Genomic DNA, 11,832 nt, shown 5'->3' on the forward strand with positions numbered 1-11,832 from the left:
AATTGGCCACGTGTAAAAAATGGTTTTGCAAAACCACTGTTAAAAAATAATGGCATGAATGAGCCTTTTCTTAAACGGTAATGGCATAGATGAGCCAAACTTTTAACGGATGGCATAAATGAGCCTTTCTGAAAGTTCGATGGCATATTTGAGCCTTTTCCCTTTATAAAATGTTGTGACATAATTAAATTTCTTAAATATTCCTTTAAAATTGTTATAATTTTTCATTTAAACTTTTCAATCGAGGATATTTCTACGAGACACTTAAATTACTATCGCATCATAACTATTGGACACTAAAAACTCAATCCCAAAAACAAATTCAATCCGGATTATATCTAGACGAGGATATTGAAAGAAACAAAAAGTTCATATTGTATTATTGGTCATGGGCTGGTCATGGGCTCATGGCCCATGTGTCTTTTAACTAAGGAACATACAAAAGTATACACAGCAAATGAGAAGATGAGGTGGAGTGAGGTAGGGGTGGGGTAGGGGTAGAAGGTGTTTGTCTTTCCTTTTTATTTTTTTTTATTTTAAGTTTGGTGGTTGATAACAGTATTGGAGTCCGATTAAAATAAATTCATGCTAGGTAGATCCCCATTCGAGAGGTAATATTCCCTATTAATGAATTTTTCTTATTCAGAACTCGAATCCAAGACTTCTAATTAAATGAGGAGCAACCTCATCCATTGCATCACATCTTTTGATAATGAGGGATTGAGGGTATGTCTTTAATTTCAATTTGAGCTTTGGATTTAGATACAAAGTTTTTGTAATTTGTATTATGAACCAATCTTCTTCTTTTTTTGAATTCCTTTAAATTAATAACCTCATAGAAATCGAAATAGTTCCTATATTATAATATTAGTGTGAAAGCGAATCGTTCGGAAATGTTTCTTATTTTTTTTTCATATCAATTTCTTGTTAAAAAGGAACAATTGAAAAGGATAATCATGCTTTGGAAAGACAATCCAAACCTCAAGACTATAAAGATATTAAATTTCTTAAGGACACAATGAATTTTGTTTATTAAATTTTTTATTTGTACATCTTCAGATCTTCTATTTCGAACACAGCATACAACACTTTTTACCTTTCAATATAAAAATTTCCAGCAAAAATTCGATTATATTCGGACCTCAATGTGGATATATATCAGTCACGGATAGAAAGGAAAAACAAACTCATTAACAAGATGATTTATAACTCCATATCTATAAAATAAAAAATCAAAAAAAATATTCTTAAACTTCGTGTCAATCGAACCTGGTATAAAATAATCCGAAGTACCACTTGCTTGGACTTTCAAATAGTAATAATTTTACAAAGCACCATCGTGTATCTCATGATAACATGACCATCCCAATATTTATTTCTTTCTTTCTTTGTCTACAATTAATTATTCCATACTTCACTCTATATAAATTGATCAAAGTCTATAGAGAAATTACATATCAATCAAAAAGAAAAAAAAAGTGAATATTATTCTACAAAGTTATAACAATTTTATTAAAATGGTTGTGCCAATTGTAGGTGAGCATGAGACTGAAATTCTTCATGCTCAAACTCACATATGGAACCATATTTTTAGTTTCATAAATTCCATGTCACTCAAATCAGCTATTCAATTAAACATCCCAGACATAATTCACAAACATGGCAAACCCATGACACTTGATGAATTAGCTAATGCCCTATCAATCAACAAGTCCAAGATCACTCACCTTCGACGTCTCATGCGAATTTTAATCCACTCAGGATTTTTCCTCAAGTTCGCGATGATCCCTTTAGAAGAGGGATCATCAGGATCAGGAGAAGGGGAGGGCTATGTCCTGGCCCCTCCAGCTCGTCTTTTATTGAAAGACGAGCCATTAACAGTTACACCTTTTTTACTAGCAATGTTGGATCCAATTTTGGTTAAGCCATGGCATCATGTAAATGAGTGGTTTAGTAGTGATGAACCAACACCTTTTGAGGTTGCACATGGGAGAACATTTTGGGATTATGCTGGACATGAACAAAGGTTAAATCATTTTTTTAATGATGCAATGGCTAGTGATGCTAAGTTGGTTATGAGTGTTGTAATGAAATATTCTAAAGATGTTTTTGAGGGATTAAATTCTATTGTTGATGTTGGTGGTGGTACTGGGACTGTGGCTAAAACTATTGCTAAAAAATTTCCTAATTTGCAATGTACTGTGTTTGATTTGCCTCATGTGGTTGAAGGACTTGAAGGAAGTGACAACTTGTCATATGTTGGTGGAGATTTCTTTGTGTCCGTTCCTCCTGCTGATGCTCTTCTACTCAAGGTAATCTGACTACTTTTTTTCCGATTTAAGTTATATATATCGGTGATACAGTCAAATCTCTTTATAATACGATACTGTTGCTTAGATAGCTTTGGCTGCTATATAGAACTTACAATATAACATAACAAGAAAAAATGGTTTTACAAGAAAAAGATCTGAAAGAGGATGGGCTAAAATCTTCTTTGAGGCTGGATTTAGTGACTATAAAGTTACTCCAATTCTTGGATTAAGGTCACTAATTGAGGTTTATCCTTAATTAATTTGAGTTTATGATAAATAATTGATCCTCATGAGTGTGTACTTATTTTATTATGGTGTGTCATGTAATTGATATAAATAATGAGGGTTATGTGTTGATTGATGTACTTTTTTATTTTCTTTTATGGAAATTGAACTACTACTTTGATAGATGAATCTTGATTTCTTTTAATTTCTTATATATTGCTTGCTTCATTTTTAAGATACAATAACTGGAGACATATTTTTATTGAGATTGATGTGCATAATTAAAAGATGTTGAAGAGAAATATATCTAATCGGTGAGGGAGGAAATTTCTGAACTTTTTATAAGTTTCGAACAATCTTTCTTCCTTTGAGCTAATTTTTAGAATGTGAGTTGAATCCAAAATTCAATTTGACTTGGTATTGAAATCAGACTCATTTGATGTTGGCCACTTAAGCGATTGAGGGGTGGGTGGAGGAAATACACCTGATCATGAAATGCAGAAAATGGTTTGGACGCGAGAAGAGTGTCAAAGAAAAATGTACCATATCGGTGAGGGATGAGATCTGTGGATTCCTTATAATACTTAGGTAATCCTCCTTCCTTTGTGATATTTTTTGAGGTGTGGATTAGACATAAGATCTAATTTGAAAAATATGATTTTTTTTTTATTAACTTATCTGTATAAATGACATTTTTCAAGTGCTTAATTGAACTCTAGCAAAATGTTTATGTAACTTTGGGAGAAGCAGACTAGAAATTAGGCGAAGTCGAGATTTGATACTAGTAGATTCCAAAATTCTTTATCAAATTGTCTTTTTCTTATTCTTACACTTCATAATATCCACCTCCATCACTTTCATTCTCATAATAGTTACCTAAATTATATATAAATATCTATAAAATAATATTTTCTGCTTAGTAATCAAAACTCCCATCGTATCAATTGTTTACTAGCAAAAGAAGCCAAAGAAACTTTTTGATAGATAAAATTTTGACAATATCTCCAATGTTTACCAATAATGTTATTTGGTTAACATCCGAATAACTATGTTTGATCGTAAAAGAATGTAATATAATATTAATATTTTAAACACAAATAACAGACAATTACTTTTAAACAAATTTATACCAAAAGCTAAGCAAATCTTTATTTCAAATTCACACCATGGAAAGCTTCATATAATTAATAATTCAACTTGAATTAGAAATATCTGATTAAAATAAAAAAATCTCAATAATCTCACGAGATCTCGATTGGTTATATCATAATTATGGAAGCTAATATTTGCATTAGGCCATTTTTATATCAACAAATTAAATCACTAAAGAAAATTAAGATAAAAAAACAGCAAATTAATTAAGTAGAGATTAAGATTAGCCTCATGTAGAAATGCCTAGCTTGTTCTTTGAATTCACCAATATTTCCATGTAAATAGAGATAAATATTTATTCATTCATCTATATATTTATACTTGATGAAAATAAATGCAATAATTAAATCATGTTATACATGGTAAAACAGTTATTTTCAAGCTGAGTTAATCATAGTTAACATATAGATTAATTAACAAGATTTGGCAAATCTCTAACTATCAATTTTATAATATGATCTCGTTATCAATAATAGATGTTACACCTACCATTTCGGATTTAATATAAAATAATAATATTTAATTAAAATTGGATTATGTAACCGAGGTAAGCAAGAAATCGACAAGATCATTGATTATTCTAATTTTTTAATTATATGATATTCGGAATAATCTAAATCACGTGTGTATGACTCATTTAAGGTTGAAACACCAACTATTAGAAATTTATCTATTTTAATGTTTGAATTTGAGACCTCTAATAAAAAATACTAACAAAAAAAAATAGAGACGAAAATTGAAAGAAAGTTTTGGAGCGTAAATAAATTTCATTATTCTTTAAAAGATATTGATATATATCTTTTAGTGGATACATATAAATTTCTTCAAAATTCATCAAAGCCAAATGTTATAGTTGAAAAGTCACTTTCATAGATCTCACACACACACACACACATATATATATATATATATTATAGAGATTTTTTTCTAACATGTGTTTGAGTTAGTAATTGAAGACTTAGATTTCATTTTTAAATTGATGTTATAGTTTTTATTAATTACCACTTGCAACTTAATTTTAGCTATAATTACGTGTGTCTCTCCTCTCTTCCTCTCTTCTCTTATACATTTACAAATACAAATACAAATTATACATATACATATACGATTATATGACAAATATACAAATATAATTCGTCTCTCTCCACTCTCTGCCCTCTCTCCTCCTTCTCTCAATCTCGATTCCCTCTCTCCTCCCACTAAATCGTAATTAGCAAACTATAGTTGTGAAGCCTAATTAAGTTTATTTTAGTGGCTATTTGCGAAATTTTTCCAAATTTTATGAAAACTTGACAAAGGTAAAAACTCATTAGGGGTCCAATTAGTATAATGGGCTTTTCCAAAAAGGCCAATTTTCATATTAGAGCCCAATATCAAAGCCCACAAACATTTAAATAATTAACGAATTTTTTATTTTTTTTAAAGAATATTTAAAAAATATCGAAAAACCCTAAACCCCTTCTCCAAGTTCCCCGTAAAATCCCCTTTTTAGTTTCTTCTCTCTTCATTTTCTACCAAAAAACCCTAAACTTCTCTGCTTCGTTTCGATCAGGTAAGTTCATCTTCTTCTGAAAAGTCTATTTGGGTTTAAGTTTTTAGCCGATTTTGGGTAATGACGCTTTTGTGATTTTTTTTTTGATTTTTTGGTGATTTTTTTCGATTTATTTGGGTTAAACATAGATTATTGAGTATTGGAATGAATTAGATGGAATAGTTGAGTTGATTTCAAGTTTAGTTTGGTATAGTGATGTAGTTGATTGATTGATTTTGCTGTTTGAAGAATTTTTTTTGGGTGTTACTTATTGAGTTGAAACTTGGTGAAATGTATTAGAGAAGAGAACCCCATTTGAGTTGTATGTTTGACCCAATTTGTTGTTCTTTAAGTTTAACGGGTTATTGTGATTTCGGGTTTTGAAGTGGGATTATATTTTGTGAAATTTGAGATTGATTTGGGATAGTTGAGTATTGCGATGATCTAGCTGAGCTGATTTCAAGTTTAATTTGGTACAGTAACGTAGTTGAATGATTTTGCTGTTTGAAGCATAGTGTTACTTATTGAGTTGAAACTTCAGTTTTGCTAATTGAAATGTCTCTGAGAACTCCATTTGGGTTTTATTTTTTGACACAATTTGTTGTTCTTTAAGTTTTAACGGGATTGAAGTGGGATTATATTGAGTATTGAGCTGATCCCATTGTTCTCTGTTTTTCTGTTTTGGTTGAGTTTGTGTTTGTAGGCTCTATTTATGTGTACCTTTTGACAGTTTTATAGTGAACTTTTAAAATGTAAAAGTGATTTACATTGAATTGAACCTTCAGTTTGGCTAATTGAAATGTATCTAGTATTCCCAACACACCAGGCCTAAGGCTTTAGTTCAACGGCACAAGGAATTTGTGGTAGGTACACTTCACAAGTTTGAAAATTAGTTGTTGAACCATGTATGATATCTTAGTGGACATCTGTGGATCAGTCAGCACATTTTCTAACATGTTTTGATGCTAAAACAATGGATTTCTCTATTTTGTTTCTTTTCTGAAAAAAGGAATTTCCAGTTTTATCCATCGAGAAGAAAGTAAAAAACAATGTGTGAATGTTTTAAATAATAGTGTCAAGTGCAAATGAAGAAATAGGTGAAAATCAATTGAATGTAGAATGCTAGGATTTGGAATATTAATGATGTATTACACAATGAATGCTTTGCTCAGTCCTCTTATTTAGATGATATTAGATCTGCGAAAGAGCTTAAGCTTATTTTTTTAGAAAAGAGAAAGCATCCCTTAATGCTAAAATGGATTCAAAAAAAAAAAAAAAAAAGAGCATCCCTTCTACCTTTATGGTATATTTTCTCACATATTGGAAATCAAAGAGAAAATTCCTTAAGGAAAACGCTTAAGCTCTATATGAATTGTAGCTCTGGGAAGAAAATTCCATGTTGACCAATATGAGTGTGTCTGATTGTGTGTTTGTTTGTTAAAGCTCTTCAGACTGACATGGAACACTCTTTTTCCGTACTAGTAGGCTTTTGATTTTGCAATAACATAAATATGAATTATGATTGGTTTATTTCAGGGGCTTGTAAAATGAATCTCAACAGTGTCAAGGTTCCCAAGATGTCTGGTGGTGGTGCAACTTCTGCTTTGATCAAGTTTGGAGTTATTGTTGGTCTTAGTGTGTATGGAGTTGCCAACAGTCTCTACAATGTTGAGGGTGGGCATCGCGCCATTGTTTTCAACCGTATTGGTGGTGTCAAAAACAAGGTATTCTTGCCTTTTGTTCTTTTGGATCATGATGATGTTTAGGTACTCTTTTACATTATTAATTAGATTGACTTTTGATTAGCATCAGTCGCTTCAAATTATGCCTATGTTGATTGTTATCCATGTTAAGTTGAGAAACTTATTAGGTGGAACATGAATTAAGGTGCCTTCCACGTGCTATTCTTTTTTTCCGTTTCAATACATGGAAGGATTGCCCTAGTTTTTCATGGTTTTATTTTGTTGTTAACTCAAATGCTTGTGTTGGATGGTTATGGCCAATCTCATTGTATGACACTCAACTATGTTTTTTCTCTATTTCTATGTTTCATGTGTGCCTATATTTGTGTTTTTCTTTTTAATCTGTGTTGAGTGGTTTATGAATAAGTTTATCCAAAAGGGACACACTTCATGATTCCTTGGTTTGAAAGACCAGTCATATAGGATGTTCGTGCACGACCCCATCTTGTAGAGAGCACTTCGGGAAGTCGTGATCTCCAGATGATAAATTTTTATCTGAATACTTGTTTCCTCCCCTCCCTAAGGACTTAAAGAGAAAAAAGAGAGAAATAAAAAGAGGGGAAAAGATGGTAAACATTTGTAACAATTGCAAAGTAATGTAGGACAACTCTAGTTTTTCGTCAATAAGCTTTGATATGGATTTCTAATACATTGATTGATGTTAGAAGATGTCTCTTTAAGCAAAACTAATAAAATATAGATGTTGGTTCGTGTGTAAAATAGGAAGAGTCTTTTTTCCTCACCCCGAATTATTATTACGTGGTAATGTATTATAGCCAGTTTTAGTTTAGGTATTCGACCACTCACTTTATCTTACCTTATATCTTTCGCAATTGAGTAATATAGTATAGATAATACTTTTTAATTGCTCCATCTTTACTAAAGCAAAAGGTGCAACAGGAATCTGGGTAATTTCTAATTTCCCAAGTGATCAGTTTGCACCAAAGGTGATACGACAATTTCCCCAAAAAAAACTTGTGGCAGCTCAAGCTGGGAAACTCAAGCCTAGTCTGTCTAAGGATGGTTTGGCCGGAGTAAGTTCCATTTCCCCCATTCCCTGCTCTGGTGAAAGAGGTAAATAAAAGACTTGCATATGTTCTAATGGAAACTGCTCTTCATTTTGTACAGGTATTTGGTGGTCAATGACAAGGGTGTACGAGTGCAAACATTTCAGAAATTGTGCTTGCCAATTTTTTCAACCACATTTGATTTTGTTGCCTTCAAAAACTTCATCTCTGATTGTTATTAGATGTTAAAGTTATAAGTAAACCTCAATCAAATTTTTTATCTTTATTTGCAGTTGATTGTAGATGTCATATTAAATGTGTGTGTAGCCTTGTTTAACTTGTCTAATTTCAAATGGACTAATGTATCTCTCATGGATCAGTGGATGAACCATTAGGACTTGATGTATTTACTCAATTTTTAATTATAGTTATATAAAATTTCAAAACAAAATGTACATAATAATTAGTAAGAAACTATTAAGAAGATTTTAATTATAACTGTAACCATAAATATAATCTAGTTTTTTATATTCTACTTATGTATTTTGGTTCTTCCAAGTGTGGTTTGTCTTAATACGACGCTTGTCACGATTAACATTCTACATTACCTTCAGCAGAGCTAGTCGTCTCTTTAGGTATGTATGTATGTCCTCCATCTTTTGTCTCTGTGCATTTGGTTCTCCTCTAATCTTGCCACTTGCTCGAATTTGTCTTCGGATTCGGATGTACATATTTGTTTTCGTATTTGATCTTCCTTTTTCGAACTGAATTTGGGGATTTTTTTTCTTCTTTGAAGGATTTGTAATTTTGTGGGTTTAGGGCTTAGGGTTGAGCCGCCCTTGCTTTCAACTATCCTTGTGGGTTTTTAGTGACTTTAGGGTCGGCGGATTTTAGTGGCTTTAAGGTTGGGGGAGTTAATTTTATGATTGCTAATATACATTGGAAATTATTCTTGTAGCTTTGACGGACAAATTCCACTATAGCACAAGTTTTACCTGTTACGCAACTGGTTTTCTCCTTTTCGTTAGATGGGTGAGAAAAGATTTGGAAATTGAGGACACAAGTCCACCACGTAGAGAAGATGAAACTAAAACACAAGTAGGAAAAGTTAAAAAGAAGAAGAAGGTTAAGGCGGAAAAGCATGGAGTTTGTCACGTAAGTAGAGTACCGCCTCGTATGGACCACGTGAAACTTCGCCAGGTTCTTTCTCAGTTTGGAGAAATTCAGAGAATATATCTTGTACCTGAAGGTTTGTTGAGTTCCTTGTTTATGCTCTTATATCTGATATTGGTTAAACACTTCACTGTGCTCCTCAGCTTAGCTTGGTTGTCTTTACTAATTTGTCTTGCATACAGCTGCTGCTGCTCAAATGAATCGGAAACGGGCAAGTGGATTTCGAGGACAAGCATTTTCAGAAGGGTATGCTCATATTGAATTTTCTGTCAACTGAAATCAGATTATCTATTATTTAGCATGAATTGTATCTTGCATCTGCATGATTATGACATTTTTTACCGAAAGTAATTAAACTATCATCTATATCTGTAGGTGGGTTGAGTTTACAAAAAAGAGTGTTGCCAAAAGAGTGGCAAATATGTTGAATGGTCAACAGATGGGTAAAGGAACATATTTTCTTAGCAATGCCTTCCTTTTCTTCTTGATTCTTTTCCAGTTTAAGGAATTATGTTTAGATGTTCAGGCTATTTACATAGCTTTCTAGCTGTTTCTTTTATTTGGTGAATAGGGTGCCATCGTAGCATCTAACAGTAAGTTTGACAAATGTTTCTATTTTCCTGTTGAGCTGACTAGTTATTGTGCTTATTACACATTTTTAGGGGACACACCAATTATTCAGATACTAGCCAAAATTTGGCTTCTATTACGAATAGACTATCATTGTTTTGTTGCATTATGCCATTTGTGTCGTAACAATGTAATTTGGTTATTCTGATTCAGCTTTCAACTTCTGTTATTCTTATATTTTCAGTGACCTTGAGAGGTTATCGACTTTACTGTCAAATTTCTGTTTGATAGGTGGAAGAAAAAGGTCATCATTCTATTATGACATTTGGAATGTCAAGTACTTGTCTAAAATCAAATGGGATGATGTTACTGATGAAATCGGTATACTGTTACTTTTTGGTTTATTGGGTAGTGATGCATTTTTTGATCTCCATTCACTTATTAATTGATGCCTTACAAACATTTTGCAGCACAAAGGCATGCAGTTCGTGAGCAGAAACTAGCTTTGGAGCTTTCTGCTGCTAAGAGGGAGCGTGATTTCTACCTTACACAAGTTGATAAATCTCGTGCTTTAAGTTCTATTGAAGAACGAATGAAGAAGGTTAGTGATACAATTCATACAAGTAGTTGTTAAGCAGCATGTTTTGATCTCTCCCGATTGACTTTCTTATTTGCCATCTCCTTTCGAGTTTTTATTCTTTAAATAGTAGTTACAACATGATAACAACTCTAGTTTTTCGTCGATAAGCTCTGATGTTGATTTCTAATACGTTGATTGATGTTAGAAAATGACTCTTTAAGCAAAACTAATAAAATATAGATGTTGGTTTGTGTGTAAAATAGGAAGAGTCTCTTTTCCTCACCTCGAATTATTATTACTTGGTAATGTATTATAGCCAGTTTTAGTTTAGGTATTCGACCACTCACTTTATCTTACCTTATATCTTTCACAATTGAGTAATATAGTATAGATAATACTTTTAATTGTCCATCTTTACAGAAGCAAAAGGTGCAACAGAAATCTGGGGTAGTTTCTGATTTCCCAAGTGATCAGTTTGCACCAAAGGTGATACGACAATTTCCCCAGAAAAAACCTGTGGCAGATCAAGCTGGGAAACTCAAGCCTAGTCTGTCTAAGGACGTTTTGGCCGGAGTAAGTTCCATTTCCCCCATTCCCTGCAATGGTGAAAGAGGTAAATAAAATACTTGCTTATGTTCTGATGGAAACTGCTCTTCATTTTGTACAGGTATTTGGTGGTCAATGATAAGGGCGTACGAGTGCAAACATTTCAGAAATTGTGCTTACCAATTTTTTCAACCACATTTGATTTTGTTGCCTTCAAAAACTTCATCTCTGATTGTTATTATATGTTAAAGTTAAAAGTAAACCTCAATCAAAATTTTTATCTTTATTTGCAGTTGATTATAGATGCCATATTAAATGTGTGTGTAGGTTTGTTTAACTTGTCTAATTTCAAGTGGACTAATGTATCTCTCATGGATCAGTGGATGAACCATTAGGACTTAATGTATTTACTCAATTTTTAATTATAGTTATATAAAATTTCAAAAAAAAATGAACATAATAATTAGTAAGAAACTATTAAGAAGATTTTAATTTAAGGGATGTATTGAGTAGATTAGAGTGTACTTATGTTAAGTAATTGATTCTAAGTGATTGGGGAAGAAACCGTTCGATTCTAGGCGAGTTAGGGTGAGAAAATGAGCAAAGAAGTTTGTCAGATTTTCTGGGTTGGGGGCCTAGCGCGATGCGCCTGCCAGAGCACCCCAAACCCTCCTCTGAATGTTAGGGGCTGGCGCTATGCGCCACTCAAAGTCCCAGGGTTTCCTTCCCCTCCAGTTTGTCATCGGTTGCCCCGTTTAAGATCGTTTAAAGTGCACATTCACTCCTTTTTGATTCTAACTACTCTATGCTACTTCTAAACACCTAAAATCATTCCTAACATGATCATAACCTTGAATCCATAATTCAAATTCAAGGTAGAGTTAAAGAGCTAAGTTTTGAGCATTTATTCGAACATTCTAAGAAAGTCCCTTTGAGACATTTTGAGGAGTCTTATACAACATCTAGCAACTTGTTTCAAGACTCAAGTAAGTGA

At 32.5% G+C, this 11,832-nt stretch overlaps 2 protein-coding genes across 2 annotated transcripts; both read left to right on the forward strand.

Moving 5' to 3' along the window:
* The first annotated feature begins 1,436 nt into the window (after nucleotides 1-1,436).
* LOC102588869 (trans-resveratrol di-O-methyltransferase-like) lies at nucleotides 1,437-2,337 on the forward strand. Its single transcript, XM_006364048.2, has one exon. It carries the CDS (start codon nucleotides 1,518-1,520, stop codon nucleotides 2,319-2,321), a length of 804 nt encoding a protein of 267 aa, XP_006364110.1. The 5' UTR covers nucleotides 1,437-1,517; the 3' UTR covers nucleotides 2,322-2,337.
* A 6,565-nt stretch (nucleotides 2,338-8,902) lies between these two features.
* On the forward strand, nucleotides 8,903-11,158 carry LOC102589194 (pre-rRNA-processing protein ESF2-like; the record flags this gene model as incomplete). The annotated part of the gene is made up of 7 exons (XM_006364049.1): nucleotides 8,903-9,218; nucleotides 9,325-9,388; nucleotides 9,518-9,585; nucleotides 10,004-10,093; nucleotides 10,183-10,313; nucleotides 10,713-10,865; nucleotides 10,960-11,158. Coding segments are annotated over 7 exons (840 nt in total), but the record flags the coding sequence as incomplete, so codon positions are not given.
* Between the last annotated feature and the right edge of the window lie 674 nt (nucleotides 11,159-11,832).

Source organism: Solanum tuberosum, unplaced genomic scaffold, assembly GCF_000226075.1.
Source record: "Solanum tuberosum cultivar DM 1-3 516 R44 unplaced genomic scaffold, SolTub_3.0 scf00472, whole genome shotgun sequence".
Lineage (NCBI taxonomy): Eukaryota > Viridiplantae > Streptophyta > Magnoliopsida > Solanales > Solanaceae > Solanum > Solanum tuberosum.